Here is an 18,605-nt window from a genome sequence, read left to right as displayed (position 1 = left end):
ACCTTTATCACCCCTATCAATATGCAGTATAGAATTATGCGGTTTTCCGCACTCTTTGCATTTTGAGGACATTTACAGAATTTTAACAGGTGAGAGGAAGAAAGACAACAAAAACACAGATTATAAACTTGACAAAATAAATTCTTTTCTCAACAGGCACATTTTTAAATATAAAACATTTCACCAATGCATGATTACCTTTACAAAATGTACAATTTACTTTTGCTTCAGTCAATAAAGATGTGACTTTGCAATTAGAATTTTTCCTTTCATTAAAAGAATTTTTACTGTTCTGTAATGTACGAGCTTGTACACGAAGAAATGAGAATAATTGCTCCAAGGTACCTAATTCATCTTTTTTTAATTCCCGTTCCCACCAACTTCTCGTATTTTTGTCCAGTTTTTCAACTAATGCGTAAACAACCATTTTTCAACTAATGCGTAAACTTCAGCAAATTCTTCAATTTTATGACCTATAACAGCCAAAGAGCTCACAAATTCATTAGCTGAATCAATTAAATTAAGAATTGCCTGAGGCGATTCATTAATTCTTTGTAAATTAAACATTTTTCTAATAAGTGCATTTACTGGTTCTCGCTTATCAGAAAACCTATCTTCAAGTAGTTGCCAAGCAACCGAATAGTTTGCATTTGAAATCGGCAAAGAATTTATAATTCTTAACGCTCCATCTTTACAACTACCCTTCAAATATTGCAATTTCATTGCATCTGAAATGCTTTAATTTTCATGAACACTAGTCGTGAATAAATCCTTAAAAGTTAACCACTCTTCAATTTTCCCCGAAAAAATGGGAAGAGAAAGAACAGGTAATTTAACTTGTGCGGAATTGTCGCCATTTTCTTTTAGAACAAGTTTTTTCGGTTTTCACATTCACACTATCTTTTGCGCGATTAATTTTTAAAGCAAGGTCGTCAATTATATCTTGCAGTAAATAATTTTCATTCATAAATTCCTCTATTTCAGTTTCCTTACACATTCCATAAATTGCATCAAAAATGGAATTTATCTCTACCGATAATTGATTTGTCTTGGTTTCAAATAACTTGAGTTCCACCAAATCGGCTTTTTTCAACAGAATTCACTACTTTTTCATTATGGCGATTTAATGCCGCCTTGGCGACAAATAATTTTATTTTTAATTCATTCATAGTTTGACGAAATAAAGTGAACAATAATTGTAAATGACTCACCGCTAATTACTCAAAGCTCCGGTCTCTGGAGGACCATTTCTATGTTACGTTCTGGTTCGAAATGAACATACTTACAAAACCACAATGTGGACTGTAATAAAGTTAAATCAGCACACTTTATTAGTCGGAGCCACTACTCCTAATTAATTTCTAATAATACATATGAAGCCACTACTTCAAAATAAACAACGCACGAAGCCACTGCTTCATTATATGCAACAACACTTTTCGCAAGAAGAAAGAACAAAAAAACACAACAATTATCAAAACTGTTGCCATAGAAAACAATTAAAAATTACACTTTTTTACGAGGAAATATTTTTTTGGAGGAAGTACCAAACAGGCGCTGAGCGGTTCAGTATAGGATTATTGTTTTAAGGCAACCGTTAATGTAATTCATTGTTTTGGCGATTTGTTTTGAAAGAAAAGAAACTTTTGATTTGTTTTTCTCCGAGTGAAATGTACGACATTTTCTTCTTTTTTTCTGACGATGATTTTTGAATGTTCCACGGGATGTTTTTTTTCGTTAGAGGGATGGATTATGATAGCGTGGTTGCTGGGCAAGTTTGGCGATAAACAATAGAGTTTCGGAACTATTTTTACATTTGAAAGATATTATTTGATGTCTTTTTTTGAGCAATCACGATTGCTTATTGTTCTCATTTGACTGTGTTTGATGTTCCGTGCCTTTTTCAGCTTGGACCAGAAGCCTCGGCAGCACCACCCACCGTCCTCTGCAGGCGGCGCGGCGCGGCTGCTCCGGTCCTGAGTTATCCGCTTCTCCTGGTCGGAGGCGTCCATGTCCCTCGCACACTCACTCACACACACACACACACACACGCCTACGTGCATACACACAGGTCTACGCACACACACAAGCCTACACACTTACACACACAACTATGCACACGTAGCCGCCCAGGAGGAGAGGCAGGCTGGGGGGGGGGGGGACAGGAGCTGTTTCTAGAAACATTGACTCCAATGAGTAGGGTCCTGTCTCAGTTCGTGATTGCAAAAAATATAATTTGAATTAAAAATTTCAAAATTCAAATTAATTTTAATTTTTGTTTATTTGGCGAAATATTTTAAATTGCAGTAAAAACCACTTCACTCGCTAAATAGAGTTTTAAAGCAACTGTAAATCTAATTTAATGATTTGACAAAAAGTTTTAAATTCCAAAGAAACTTAATTTTTTTTTTTTTTTTTGAAAAGGTGTGTACTCATTTTATACAAAGGAAATTGATCATTTCACATCAGAGGGGGAGGGGGCGTCAATTTTTTTTATTCAACGGATTTCCATTAAATTTTTAGCACGGGCTTCGCTGTGTGGGTACTGCTAGTTACTTATAAAACGTCTACTATTATTGAGTAAGTTGCTTCTTCGTCATTACAAATATAAATTTCCAAATAACCAGGCGCGGATCCAAAGGGGGGGGGGCAATGGGGGCAATTGCCCCTCCCTGGGAAAATCAGGGACGCCAGTAGGAAGGGGGCGCCGAAAGCGTCCCTAGACGAATATTTAAATACCAAAAAGAAAGAACGAAAGATAGTCGGAAAATTTATTTGTCTCATTCACCAGTTCTCAACCTGTGTGAAGTGGGGCGCTTCCGTGCCCCTCTAGGGGGCGCAATATCCGCAAGTTCTGAGCTTTCTTTCTGCATTTGGTAGGAAAATTTTGGAATTGGGTACAAAAGAAAGACATTTGGAAAATTTATTTGGTTCATTGACCACTTCTCAATGTGTGGAGAGTAGGGCACGTCCCTTAGGGGCGCAATTTCGCAACTAATGAATTTTACTTCTAAATATAGCGGGAGGGGGGGGGAGTTTTGGAATTAGGGACAAAAGAAAGAAATATACTTGGAAAATTTATTTGTCTCATTTACGATTCTAAACCAATATCAAGTAGTGCGCTTCCACGCCCCTCTTAGGGGCGCAATATTCGCAACTTAAGAAATTTCCCTCCAAATTTAGGGGAAAAGTTTTAAAATTGGGTATAGAAGAAAGACATTCAGAAAAGTTATTTGGTTCATTCACCAGTTCTCAATCTGTGGGGAGTGGAGCGCGTTCCCCTAGGGGGCGCATTATCCGTAACTAATGAGTTTTCCTTTGAAATTTAGAGAGGAAGTTTTGGAATTAGGTACAAAAGAAAGAAAGATACTTGGAAAATTTATTTGTTTCATTCACCGGTTCTCAACCTGCGGGAAGCGAGCCGCTTCCGCGCTCCTCTAGGGGGCGCACTATTCGCAACTTATAAATTTTCACTCTAAATTTAGGGAAGGGGGGAGTTTTGGAATTTGGTACAAAAGAAAGACATTTTAAAAATTTATTTGGTTCTTTCACCGGTTCTCAGCGCCCCCTGGGTGGCGCAATATCTGCAACTTATGAGTTTCCCTATACATCAACTGGGAAAGTTTTGGAATTGGGTACAAAAGAAAGAGAGACATTTGAAAAATTTATTTGGTTCACTTACCAATTCTATATCTGTGAGGCGCCCGCGCTCCCTAGGGGGTGCAATATCTGCATTTTATGAGTATCCCTCAAAATTTAGGGGAAGTTTTGGAACTGGGTGCAAAAGAAAGACAATAAAAAAAAAAAATTTTTACGTCATTAACCGTTCCTCAACCAGTGAGGAGTGGGGCGCGTCTGCGTCTGCTTAGGGGCGCAATATCATGAGAATTGCCCGTTCTCAACAGCGGTTACAAAAATTTTTCAAGTGAGGAGCGATTGATTTTAATCATTCAACCTTTCCTACGTATCCTCAGGCCCTGATTAACGCACAGGCCTACTAGGCCTGGACTACTAGGCCCCTCTTCAAAAGGGGTCCCAAATTACTTAAAGAATTATGCATGGCATTACAACTATATGAAAAATACACACATTTTTAAAATAATAGCCTTCAGGGAGACCTCCAAATTGTTGTGGGCCTTGGGCCTCACTTTTATTAGTCGAGCCCTGCGTATCCTGGTTACACATGTTAATAACACAGGTTTAGGTCTTCAATTGTGAAACATTTCCGCTTGAGAACTCTGATCCCCCACCCCTTTTCCCTGCTATTATCGAAGATCATCTAAAATTGCGTTTTTCAACATTCAGCAATAAAAAAAACTGTGGGGGAGGCCCTCCTAGAGGGAGCGGCCCTCCTTTATCCTCCTTAGAGTCCCTATATAGAAGCTAGCTTCTATATAGGGACTCTAATCTTCCTAACATCATCGAAGAGCGTCAAAAATTCCATTATTGACTTCAATTTCTAAAAATTTCCGGAAGAGAGTTTCAGAATTCCATTTCTTCGTTTATCGTTAAAGCTGGCTTGCGATTGTGTTTTTTATTTATGATTTTAGTTTTCAAAAATATCTGAGGGAAGGAGCGAGCCTCTCCCCTCTCTGCCATCACCGAAAATCGCCAAAAATTGCGTTTTTGAAGCTTCGATTTCGAAAAATGTTCGCGGGAAAGTTCCAAATCCAAACCCTTCCACTAACGCCTAACGTCATCAAAGAAATACTACAATTACGTCTTTAGAATTTTAATTTCGACAAAATTTCCAAGAAAGAGACTCCTAACCTCTCTTTGTGAAGCATCATCGAAGATCGTCTGAAATTGCGTTCATGAAACTTTAAAAAAAAAAAAAAAAAAAAAAAAAAAAAAACCACATAAACCTCATTCCTCCCTTCAACATTACGAAAGATAGTTTACAATAGCGTTTTTATGACTTAAGTTTTGAAAACTATCTGGAAGTAGGGGGTTTGGAGGTGAAAACACCCCTTAGAGCCATTGGTTTTAACATAAATGCCAATAGTACAGTAATTTAATCAAAAAACCACCTTCAAAAGGTATTTTTGATTTAAAAAAAATCCACTTCATCAAAAAACCTTCTCCCGAGGATATTTTTAATTTAAAAATAGTCCCTCCAGATAGTATTTTGCATCGAAAAGCCTCCTTCGGAAGGTATTTCTGTCTGCGCTAGTGCAGTCTGTAATTACATTCTTCTTATGTGGCGCAACCAGAGGAGGGGTCCACAAGACCCGTACCTACCCCTGAATGCTGAGTTGATGTTTTTTTCTTCAGAAGTATTCTTTCTTACTGAGAGGAAGAAAGGAACATGCCTTAGTTATAGAAAAGTTATTTTAACAAGGGAAAAAATTTTAGGAAAAAAACCTTAATTATTTTTAAAAGAAATCTTTAAATTAAAAACTTTTAACAGTTGCAGATTCTTGGTCAGCTAATTTGTTCTACCTCCCTTCTGAAAATAAGAATGCTGTGCGCGAAGCTCACCCCCCCCCCCCCCATCGAAAATTATTTCAGATAGTCTCAAATTTTGTTTCTTGGTCTTTAATTTTGTAGAGATTATTCAGGAGGAAGAGCCCCCGAACACCCCGCCATCTAACAACACCGAAGATCGTCTAAGTAGCGATTTTGAATCTTTAATTTCGAAAAATTACCAGGCCCTTAACCTTATCAAATGTAGCTTACAACCGCATTTTTAAGAGTTCAATTTCGAAAAATTCCTTGGGAGGGGCCTTTGAAATCCGTCCCTCTAATATCAAGAAAGAATGACGGAAATTGTGTTTTTAAAGCAACAATTTTGTTAGTTTTAAGAGGATGAACCACTGAATTTTTCCCTCTAACATCATTGAAGAAAGTCTAAAAACCTTTGTTTTAAGGACTTCAATTTCGAAAAATTTCCAGAGGAGAGTCCCCCCTGGAACTCCCCTTTCCTCAATATCTTCAGATTGTCAAAAATTTCGCTTTTGGAGCTTCAATTTTGAAACATTGGCTGGGGGTGATAAATCGACTCAAAAAATCAGTATTCTAGTAGTTCAATAATTATTGGCATTCTAGGGCTTTTTTACCGTTTGATAATAGCCTATTTGCATCGATGACACCTCCTAAACCCCAGATCCTTCTTTAACATCCACAAATGCAATCTATAATCACGTTTTTAAGACATAAATTTCAAAACAATTCTGAGGAGGGCCCCGAACATTTGCTTTCTTTAATATTACCAAAGATCATCTCCCAGTTTTTACCTCCCAACGGTCCTGTTAGTTTTTGTATATGTGTTATATACTACATATATACCATATGTCTGAGGGAATTTTTTTAAGTGCTCCCCCTCCCTCCCCACCTTTTCAAACAAAAAAAAAAAAAACTATTTTCAAGTTGTGCACCTGCTCTTCTTTTAACTTCAGATGGAATGCAATGGCGTTTTTAAGACTACAATTTTGAAACATTTTTGAAGAACCCCCCATCCTCCTTCCGCTAAATTCATCTAAGATCGACTGAAATTGCGTTAAGACAGGTGCACAGTCCCTCAAATTATCACCTCCATCGCCTCTCCCTTGCATCCGCGCTTACATTTTTGTATTTTGTTATTTAAGACTATACTAAAACAATTGTTTACACTGAAAATGTTATGCGCATCAATTACTTTTATTGCAATAATAAATCACAATACCTTGTTGTATTTTTTTCTTGATAGGGCGAGTGAGGGGGAAGGGTCACCACAAATTAACGTCCTAGGTGTCACCCGTTCTGATAACTCCACTATAAAATCCTATTAGTTTATCCTACATTAATCCTAATTAATTATCCTAAAATCCTACATTAGTTTATTTAAATTATTTTTCGCTTCCAGTAGCAATGTATTTTTACTTAATATTTTTTTCCCAAGCGGGAGAATAGCTGAATGTTCAAAAGTAAAGAAGATGTGGATAACAAACAAAAATGTGATTTTTCCTCTCTGTGAATTCATTTGGTGGGGGGGGGGGCGCCAGGTGTGTGGGGGCGCCGAAAAATTGAAAAAAAAATGCCCCCTCCTGAGCCGAATCCTGGATCCGCGCCTGCAAATAACAAATTAACGAACTCTACTCGTGGCAACATATAACTGTCCATTCGAAAACACTGGACGTCACAATAACACAACAATTTTTAAAAAAGGTCGCCTTTGTGATTTGTTTATGCTTAAGGGCGGGGCATAACTGATGCCACAATTTCAACATTTTCGACCCTCTCCCCCCTTTGTCACAAAGTTTCGCAATTCACCATATCCCCTCTTCCCTTTGTCACATATCAAGCTGTTTTTCATAAACGTTCCTATTGAAAAAAGGCTTATTGTCACATTCTCCCCAATGTATGTCCCTCTTGTCATTTCTTTGCTCTCCCTTGTCACAAACTGTTACTATTTCGTTACTTTCTTTAAGAGGGGCATCATTCGTGGAGAGCCCCTTTTTTTCGTTAATCGCATGCAATATATATTTTCCTACTCTTTATTCGTGTAAGCGAAGAAAAAATATTTCTCTCGCTGTGATTGGTGCCAAACATTTGACGCCAATAGATGAAGAGCGCCAATTTCCCAATTGTCGAAATCTTCCCGAATGAAATGATGCTGCAAAACTCAGATTATACGTAAAACTTCTGCGTGAACACATTTCTTTTAAAAAGTTTAATATTATTGAGTAAGTCACATTCAATCTCTGCCATTAGAAATATAAAATTTCAAACAGTCAAATGAACGAATCCTACTTGCTACATTAAAAATTGTCCATTCAAAAACACTGGACGTCGCAATATCAGTGCAATTTTATTAAACAAATCATCTTTGCCATTTGTTTACTGTTTAGGGGACAACTGGCAAATGCACTTTTCAAAATTTTTGATCTATCTCCCCTTTGTCACAAAGTATCAAACTTCACCACTCTTCCCTTTGCCACATGTCACGCTGTTTTTCATAAACGTTCTTATCAACAAGAAGTTCCGTCTAGAACTAGACGAGCCTACTTTCCCGTATACCCATACTACTTTCTAGTACCTGATCAATATTCTCAAAAATAGCTAAAATCGCAAATTTTTTCAAACATATTTTTTTTAATATTTTAAGCTGATTTCTAGGAATAAAATATTCCTTACTTTTCTTCAAAAAAAAAACGAACAAATAAAATAGCAGCACCTTTTAAACAAAGCAGCTAATACACTTCTTTCCATTAAAAAATTTTTTTAACAGCTTTCAAAACGAAAAAATAATAATAAGTTCATTAAAATAAACACATCGTATTAAAAAAATCGTTTCTTTTTCCCCTGTTGCCGAAAATAATTTTTTAAACGAATTAATGCACTTACCAAAATAAAAAAAAACAATAAAATGTCAACTTAAAGAAATAATTTTCATTGTCAAAAATAAAAAAAAAAAAAATCGTCTGCGCATATTTTTCGAGTTTATTCACCGAAAATTAAATACCTAAATTAAAACTTTAGCGTGAAAATAAAAACAAATCATATCAACAATAATTATTTCACAGTTAAAACCACAGCAGCGGAGTCGGAGTCGGAGTCAATCTCATTTTGGGATAAAAGAGTCGGAGTCGAATATCCAAGAATCGGAGTCAGTCATTTGTCCTCCGTGTATAAATGTTTGCCAAAGCTACGAAGTCAGAGTCGAAGTCGGGGAGTCGGAGTCCGATTAATTGTCGGGAACAGGAGTCAGAGTCGGTGTCAGGTCCCCCTAAATTGTCGGAGTCGGGAGTAGGTCGTCAAGAGCTATTTCCAACAAAGTTAGTTTGAAGTAAATCCGCCTTCAAGTACGGAATCTACATTGACTTTCAGTTTCCTCGTAGGCGCTAATGTTAAGGGATTTGAACTGTTCAAAATTGAACGGAAAATTGTTCAAATCAAAAAGATATCTTATATACAAGTTTTTTATCAAAAGCTTTTTCCTACAAAGTTTGTTTGAAGCAAATTCGCCTCACAGTTCGGAATTGCTTTGAATTTCCCTGTAGGCGCTAATGTTAAGTTTTTTTGAACTGTTCAAAATTGAACAAAAAATAGTTCAAATCAAAAAGTGAAATATGGGAATGAGGTGTCCTCGCCGAGATCTTTCGAACAAAAAAAAGTTTGTTCGAATCGGACTATTCATTCAAAAGTTATTGGGGGGGGGGGACAGACAGACAGACCCGACAGACAGACAGACCGACAGACAGACCGACAGACATTTTTCCCCATCTCAATACCATACTTTCCAATTTTTAATTTTTCAATATTTATTTAATTATTTTATTTATTTTTGACTTTTTTTTGTTTTTCACGATATTTTTAAGATGCATTAAGCCTTCTTTCATGCTTTTTTCTTCTTTTTCTGACTTTTACTGGGAAAGTAGGCTAAAAAAGGCTTGTTGTCAAATTCTCCATATTGTATGTCCCTCTTGTCATTTATTTCCTCCCCTTGTCACGAATGGTTACAATTAAATAAACCCCACCTTAAAGAGGGACTTCATTCGCAGTCAGCTCCTTGAAAATAGACATTTCTCTCCTCTTTTTTCACGAATGCAAAAGAAATATATTTCTTGCTATGGCATTGGCGCATGAAAGTCCTTCCTCGCTCCGGGAAATGATTTACTTTAATATTAAAATCGCGAAAACATAATCAAAATGAAAATATTTTAATTGCTCGTAGTTACTCAAAAAGTCTCAATAATAAAAACAAATGCAATAATTTAATTTCTTTATGCTCAAGCGAGAAATGGCAACACATAATATTATCCAGCAATTTCTTCACGCTAAGTCGCGTGAAAAATCAAATAAAAATGAATTTTCGCTAATTTATAATTGCTTCTAGCTCTTTTTCTAGTCATCGTAGCGAATTTCAGTTTTTGAGCCGTAAACGGAGGGTAGACGTTTTCAGAAGTATTTTTTACGATCTTTCCAACCATACCAAACTCGGAGAGCTAAAATGCATTTTTCGTGTTGAAAAAAGCGGTTTAAAAATGAATTAAAGCTTAATGTTTCACGCTTCCAACAATGAGTTTCAACAATGGAAAAGAGATAAAATTTTTGAGTTTCGCTAACTAAAAAGCGCTTATAACTTTTTTCTAGTGGATTAAGTTATTGGACCTTGGGCGCTCTGACAATTTCTTCGTTAGGAGTATTTTTTAAAGATCTTTCCAACCATATCAAATTTGAAAAAATTGGACCATCCGTTCGCTTAGAAAGAGCCATTTTGGACGAAAATGCGTTTTTTATTAATATCTCCGTTAATTTAGCGTTCGATTTCAAAATTTTTTATTGATGACACTAAAACTCTGCAATAGCTCCTGAATAAAAAAAGAATGAAGGAAATCGGTTCTCAAACACAGGAGAAATCGGTACCGAAAGAAAACGGCTTGTATATTAATATATAAAGATTCTATTTATAAGCAGTTTTATTTCCCTGTGGCCGACTGACTACTGGCGCACTTATCCTACATAATTTGATTTTGTAGAATTTTTCTATTGGATTTTGTTTTCCTTATTTCTTCAACCTTTGTTTTTGTTCTTATAGTTGAAGATAGTTACTTATCTAAGTAAATAATTTGATTTGTCATATTATTCAATTGTGATTGTTCATCATAACGTTTTTATTATAGTGTTGCTTATTTGGCGAAACATTTTAAATTGCAGAAAAAACTGCTTCATTCGCGAAAGGGCAGAGTTATATAGCGTGCTTGCTTGGCGGATTAAGCGATGAATTGAAGGATTACTTTGAGTATTAAAACTACTATTCATCGTTTAATGTGTTTTAGCGAACAGATTTAATTCCAAAGAGACTTTAATAGGTTTTCTGAAAAGGAGTGCACGTATTTAGTTGAAGAAAAATGATCATTTCGCATCAGAAAGAGGGGGGGGGGGATTTTTTTATTCAACGGACTTCTGTTAAGTTTTTCGCTTGGACATCGCCGTGCGGGTACTGCTAGTAACTAATAAGCGTATTTTGAAGCTTTTTTTTTAAGTGAACTAGGAAGCTAGCCATTTAGTTGTGTTTTAGTTTTTCTCCTGCGCTTTGAGAAAATAACTAAGATTTTTACTGAGATGGTTTCAAAAAGCTGTATTACAACACTAAAATAATTTTTAGGTTTAATGATTTAAAAAAAAAAAAAACTGTGATTGTGAAAATAAAATTTAAAAGCAACAAATTATTACTCTTTTTGTACGATGAAGATTAGTAATCCATTTATTATGTCTCCAATTTTATTAAAAAGTACATGTAAATCAATCATGTACTTAAGAGCATTCCATTTTTCGTTTATGAGATAAAATTACAAAAACACTTGAAGCGTTTTCACCAGCTTTTATTGCGGTGAACTATTTTTTTTTTTTACTACATTCCTAGTTTAATAACCTCTTTGGCAATTTCTTTATCTTCTTTATCGAAGACATCCAAGATTATTACACCTCCATCCGCCTTAATTTCAAGGGTTCCATCACCAAATGGACGTCGCTGTACCTTTGAGTCGCCATCATTATAATATCCTTGATTTGAGTTCGCATTAGAGCTAGCTTGTGCATCTGCATCCCTGTTATAACCAGCACCAACATAAGAACTGGGACCTGAATTTGGTATATAAGAGCCGGAATTTTCTCTTGAACCAAAATTAGAGGTAGATCTAGAATATGCGTTTGAGTCAGAATTGAGGTTTTGACCGTAACCGTTCTGTCCTGAGTTATTAGCGGACGACGATGCAGAAGAACTTGAATCAGTGTTTCCTCCTCCATTTTGTGGATATGCATTTCCATACCACCGGTTGTTGTTCCAAGCGGGTCCATTGTCTCTCCTTGGTGAGTAATTATTCTGGTTTGAACTACTGTTTGCTCTAGAGTATGCTTGGTTGCCATTTCTATTTGGTTGGTTTCCAGAAGAGGCACTTGAGCTAGAAGCAGCACTTGAAGATTGATTAGAGTTATTTGGTCTGCCATTTCCATTTCTATTGGGTTGGTTTCCAAAAGAGGAACTTGAACTAGAAGCAGCACTTGAAGATTGATTGAAGTTATTTGGTCTAGTATTTCCATTTCTATTGGGTTGGTTTCCAGAAGAGGCACTTGAGCTAGAAGCAGCACTTGAAGATTGATTGGAGTTATTTGGTCTACTATTTCCATTTCTATTGGGTTGGTTTCCAGAAGAAGCGCTTGATCTAGAAGCAGCACTTGAAGATTGATTTGAGTTATTCGGTCTGCTATTTCCATTTCTATTGGGTTGGTTTCCAAATGAGGTACTTGAGCTAGAAGCAGCACTTGAGGCTTGATTGAAGTTATTTGGTCTGCCATTTCCATTTCTATTGGGTTGGTTTCCAAATGAGGCACTTGGGCTCGAAGCAGCACTTGAGGCTTGATTAGAGTTACTTGGTCTGCTATTTCCATTTCTATTGGGTTGGTTTCCAGAAGAAGCTGAGCTAGAAGACGCACTTGAAGCTTGATTAGAGTTATTTGGTCGACCATTTTTATTCCAATCGGGCGGGTTTCCAGAAGAGGCATTTGAACTAGAAGCAGCACTTGACGCTTGATTAGAGTTATTTGGTCTCGAGTTTGCATTATTTGGCTGCTGTGTATTTCCAGGAGAGTTCTGCGATTGAGCAAAAGATGATGAACTTGCAGCACTGCCAGATTGATTTCTGTTTCCTCTTGGAACATTATTATTCGAAGAGCTAGGAGAATTCGATTGAGAAGACGCTGACGCGTCTGAGTTATTGCCTGTATTGTCTCTACCTGGTTTTCGCGAGTTGTTGTTCCAAGAACTAGGTCTGGGGGAGTTTTGTGATTGACTAGAAGCGGAAGAACTTGCTGAACTACCTGATTGATTTCCAGTTTTTCTTGGAGCATTATTTGACGGAGGACTGTGAGAATTTGATTGAGAAGACGCAGATGAGCTGGAGGAACTAGTTGGTTTGTCTCTACCTGGTGCTCCAGAATTGTCACCAGTGCTAGATCCAGAAGAAGCAGGTGATTTCGAGGAATTAACTGGAGAATTTTTATCTTTCTTTTGAGGATTATTTGAATTTCCACTGTTATTACTATTTGCGAAACTGGAGCTTGCCGAGTTCGAACTACTCCGATTACTTTGTCTTGTATTAGGTTTATTATTGTTTGGGTTACCGGAGTCACTTCTGCTTTGAGACCTAGCATTAGAATATGAGCCGTCATTTGGATTACTGCCATCATCGTAGTCGTAACCATCATAAGGGTTGTAGTCGTAACCATCATCATCGTCGTAGTAGTAACCATAGTAATAATCATCATCAAATGCGTTACTGTTTGCAGAACTTCTTGAGTAAGAATTTCCTCTATTACCAGGAGGGTTATTTCCCCTACTACCAGGAGGGTTATTTCCCCTATTACCAGAAGGATTATTTCCCCTATTACCAGGAGGGTTATTTCCACTACTACCAGGAGGGTTATTTCCCCAATTACCAGGAGGGTTATTTCCCCAATTACCAGGAGGGTTATTTCCCCAATTACCAGGAGGGTTATTTCCCCAATTACCAGGAGGGTTATTTCCCCTATTGCCAGGAGGGTTATTTCCCCTATTGCCAGGAGGGTTATTTTCCATATTGCCAGGAGGGTTATTTCCCATATTGCCAGGAGGGTTATTTCCCCTATTGCCAGGAGGGTTATTTCCCCTATTGCCAGGAGGGTTATTTCCCCTATTGCCAGGAGGGTTATTTCCCCTACTGCCAGGAGGGTTATTTCCTCTATTGCCAGGAGGGTTATTTCCCCTATTGCCAGGAGGGTTATTTCCCCTATTGCCAGGAGGGTTATTTCCTCTATCTCCAAGAGGATTATTATTTCCGTTATTACTTGGGGAGTTATTACCCCTATTGCCAGGAGGGCTATTTCCCCAATTGCCAGGAGGGTTATTTCCCCTATTGCCAGGAGGGTTATTTCCTCTATCTCCAAGAGGATTATTATTTCCGTTATTACCTGGAGAGTTATTACCCCTATTACCAGGAGGATTATTTCCCCTATTGCCAGGGGGATTATTTCCGTTATTACCAAGACGGTTATTATTTCCGTTATTACCAGGAGGGTTATTGTTTCCTCTATCACCAAGAGGGCTATTATTTCCGTTATTACCATTGTCCGTAGTAGTTGAGTCTGTAGTAGTTGTGTCCGTAGTAGTTGTGTCTGTAGTTGTTGTGTCCGTAGTTGTTGTGTCCGTAGTTGTTGTGTCCGTAGTTGTTGTGTCCGTAGTTGTTGTGTCCGTTGTAGTTGTATCCGTAGTAGTTGTATCAGTAGTAGTTGAAGTAACAGGTTCTGTAGTAGTATCAGGCTCGCAGGTATCCGTTGTAGAATCGATAGGTAACTTAAGTCCTCTAGGACCACTAGATCCGTTATTGTTTCCGGAGTTCCCATTATCTGGCTGCTTTTTATTTATTCCTAAAAGAAAATCTGCGAACCATGGTCTTTTCCTGCCTCCATCAGCCCTACTATTGCTTCCAGATCCATTATTGTTTCCTGAGTCACCATTATCTGGCTGATTTTTATTTGCTCCTTCGGAAGGATTTGATGATGGTCTTCTGCCTCCACGGCCCCATCTATTGCTGGAACTTGTCGCATCGCTAGAGCTCCCAGATCCATCATTATTCCCGGAATCGTCATTATTTGGCTGATTTTTGTTTTTCCCATCCCGTGGTGTGTTTCCACTATTAGATTGCGCTGACGACTTAGAGCCGCTGTCACTGCCATCATCCGAATTTGAAGACGGTGGTCTTTTCTTACGTCTGTCGTCAGAACTACTGCTGTTGGGACGTGCGGCACTGCTGCTAGAGCTAGAGCCATCATCTTTTCCAGAGTTGTCATTATTTGGTTGCTTATTGGCGTCACCACTATTTTTTCTGCATGCGCAATCGGGAACAGTTGAACGACATCTTTTCGTTATACACTAAGAAGAGAAACAATAGAAAATTAAGTTTATATTACTGAGTATTTTGAGGAAGCGTTGTAAGCAATATATCCTTAAAAAAGCATTACTGGTTCATTCGACGAAAATGTCAACCTGTAGGCCAAAATTTCAAACTCGATCCATATACATGTGTTAGACATCATTTTAGAGATAACATTTTTAATTTTCGAATATGGTAAAATAGTTTTCAAGATGGATGCCGTGCATAGAATTATTACTGCTTAAAGATCTTCAACAACAACATGTAAATTTAAACTATAAAGCATCCAAGAAACGCGACCTGTAATTTTTTAATCATGGGTCATTCCATAGAAGTGTCAATCCTCAAAATTTTTTTTTTCCACAAAGCCCTAAGTATGACCTATCATTTCATTCAGCATACTTTCTAGTATATAAATCCAGTAACAGTTTGTAAAAATTAAATTCGGTGCTTTTCTTCTCGTTCTAAACGTGCAAGGTTGTAGAAAAGGCTTAGCATACGCAAAAAACATACCTCTAAGTTTTCTTGCGTAATGTAAAGTTTTTACAAATTTTTAAAAGAACCATGTTATTCTAAAAGCAGGGGCGGCAAGTAGGGGGGGGGTAAAGAGGGGGTGGACGCACCCCCAAATGTTTTGACAAGAATGGTAAAAAATGGATATATTCAATTTAAGTACATTGCAAATCAATGTTCATTAGAAAAACTCTCGCTGATTCTTAGAAAAAAGTGATGGAACTCGATACAATTCCAGACAAGAGCACAAGTGTTTTCTGCTATTTCAATAATGACTTGGGAATTCATGAAGCATTTGCCGATTGCCGACGTTTTCAGAACAGACAACACTAATGGAGAATCATGTTATATTTGAACTAAAGAAGTTATCTTTTTCACATATAGGCTAAATATTTAATACTTGTGTGCTTAGCATAAAGGTAGCGCATCCAATATGAGAGCCCCGTGTAGTGGTGTGGCATGATTTTTCACAAGAAAATTCCTTGCTTACTCTCATATTTATAATGTATGTTTATCTAATGAATGTTCATCACTTCTGCTAGAAACCATATTTCAGATTCTCAATGCATAATATGCTTTCAGGATCTGATTACCGCACAGATCAACTAGGCCTGGGGCCCCAAATTACTTGAAAAACTATACATAGCATTACAATTATACAAAAAATACATGCATTTAAAAAATAATAAAAAGATAGTAATGACTTGTTAATAGGAAAAAAACTTCCTTAAAAGAGAACTTTTATTCATTCTGTCAGAAGTGAATTTACCTTACATGGAATACACCGCCAGCTCAGTCATTCCAGCCGAGGACTGCAGTTTCGTGCTTATTAGCACTCATCAGCCCGGCATAGGAGAGTGACTGAGCTGGAGGTGGAAAATCTCTTAAGGAAGCCAAGAGTGCCAAACAAACTGGTAGCTAATATAGAATTAGCACTGACCAGACGCGTGACCGAAGCAATGGTTCGGTTCAACACGAAGATTGAAGGCTAGGCATGGTATTTTCAGTATCCGAATACTGACAATGCCATGACGGGTGAAAATTGTTTCTTCATTTGAACGAAGCAATTGCCTGTTTGGTGATATTTTGATACTTGAAATTTTAACCCTTACACCAGTGGATTAACCGTAAACTCCAGTAAATAGCGTCAATTCGCAACTCCAGAGCTAGAATACACTACCTTGCGGTGATTAACAATACTACCGTAAAAAGGTAAAACAGTCCATTCTATGTGCTTTCTTTAGGGCAAATTACAGGCTTCAGACGGTTTGTGGTGTAAGGTAATTTCAGAAGAATAGAAAAGAAAGCTTCCCACAAAGACGATAAAAAATTACTGTCATTCACAAAGCGCCAAAGCAAGTTATAAGTTACGCGATTTGTTTGTTTTACCTTTTTCATCCGCCATTAGACTGACTGCAGCACCCTCTATAGTTTATTGGAGTTGCGAATTGTTTTGGTTCCTTCGTTTTCCTAAAATGTCAGTCTTACTAGTAAAACTGTTAAGTTGTCGGATCGAGTTCAGCCTTGTCACAATAAAGCTTTTCCATGCATGTTAAACATTACCAAAACATATTATGAAATTATCATGCCGTGGCGCGAGTTTCATTGTTGAATCACGCGGGTTACTTTATCATCGGCTATTGAGGTTGGCATCCCGACGCTCCACAACTTTTGCAAAAAGCTCCCCAAGAGATTCCACAACAACATCCCCCGTGTTGGCCATCCACTACTTAACAACCTTCCAAATTACGATCCATTGGATGCGGCAAATTCTCGCAGACCTCGCGCTCTGCTAGCTTAGTTTCAAATTCGAAACTGGGTGAGTGAATCCCTTCCAGGGTTCACTTACCTCGTTTCGACTCTAGTTATTGTGCTACTCTGGCTGGGAGCATCCTCCTATCTATTTTCATTTAACTATTTTTTTTTATTTCTAATCAACATTTTATCATTGTCTTAATTTTATTTTATTATTTTTATTCATTCAAATAGCCTAGAAATTCCCCACGGTGGATAAAAGTATAAAACTTAAAAAATATGTAGGAAGGGGAAAATAAAAATAAATAAAAAAATTAATTAATTTGAATTTTGTCATCTTGAATTCAAATTATGTTTTTCGCAATCACGAGTGTGTGTGTGTATGTAGACGTGTGTGTTAGTATGTGGGGGTATGTGTTTGTGTGTAGGGTGGTATGTGTATGTGTGTGTAGGCATGTGTGTTTGTGTCTGTGTGCAGGCATGAGTGTGTGGGTAGTTGTGTGTAGGTGTGTGGGGGGTATGCGTGTTTGTGAGTAGGGGGTATGTGTATGTATGTGTTTGTGTCTGTGTGCAGGCATGAATGTGTGGGTAGTTGTGTGTATGTGAGTGTGTAGGTGTGTGTGTATGTGTTTGTGTATGTGTGTAGGTGTATGTATGTGTGTGTTTAGGTGCGTGTATGTATGCGTGTAAGTGTAGGATATTGATGCAACCTGGAGACGGTATAGGAGCAGCATCGTGAGGAGCCGGTCGACGGTGATGCTGCAGAGGGTGTTGACGGGAAAATAAAATGATAGCACATCGAAACAGTCGAATGAAAGCAATAAGCAATCGTGATTGCTCAATAAAAAAAACTTATAGTTAAAATTTACTTTGAAGAACCTTCAGCTAACCGTTATGGTACTCCAGTTAGAGGAAGCCACATCCCTCGTACATCTACGCAACCATCTTCTGCGTCAAAATAAAGCCATGCCCCCAACCGGGGAACTATCAACATAGCACACCAGAGGATAAGGGGCAGGGCCCCAGTTGCCTTAAGCAGCAAATTTATATTTCAGTGGTATTGTTTATATGAGGAATAGAGGACCCGACAGACGTTGTTCCCAATAATACCTGCATTTGCTATCACCACTAACAGATCTCAAGGTGAAACTTTTGATAAAATTGACGTATTATTACGACTTCCAATGCTTTTGCATGGACAATTATATGGTGCCGAGAGTAGAATTCGTTCATTTGACTGTTGAAAATTTTATATTTCTAACGGCAACGGTCATGCCTAATTTTACAAAGAATATTGTATGTACAGAAGTTTTACGTATTAAAGGAGTTTTGAAATATCATTTCATCCAGGAAGACTTCCATAATTGTAAAATTGGCGAACTTAATCCATTTGTGTTAAATTCTTGGCACCAATACCAGCGCGAGAAATATATTTATTTTGCATTC

General features: G+C 37.5%; 1 protein-coding gene across 1 annotated transcript in view; it reads right to left on the bottom strand.

Moving 5' to 3' along the window:
* Positions 1-11,159: 11,159 nt before the first annotated feature.
* Positions 11,160-18,605, bottom strand: part of LOC129216167 (homeobox protein 2-like) — a gene marked incomplete at its 5' end in the record, with an annotated part of 56,950 nt that continues 49,504 nt past the window's right edge. Inside the window, 1 exon segment of the mRNA XM_054850338.1 lies at positions 11,160-14,890. Coding sequence (XP_054706313.1) covers positions 11,336-14,890 — 3,555 coding nt within the window.

Source organism: Uloborus diversus, chromosome 2 (assembly GCF_026930045.1).
Source record: "Uloborus diversus isolate 005 chromosome 2, Udiv.v.3.1, whole genome shotgun sequence".
Taxonomy (NCBI): domain Eukaryota; kingdom Metazoa; phylum Arthropoda; class Arachnida; order Araneae; family Uloboridae; genus Uloborus; species Uloborus diversus.
This window is presented reverse-complemented; position numbering and strand designations above follow the sequence as displayed.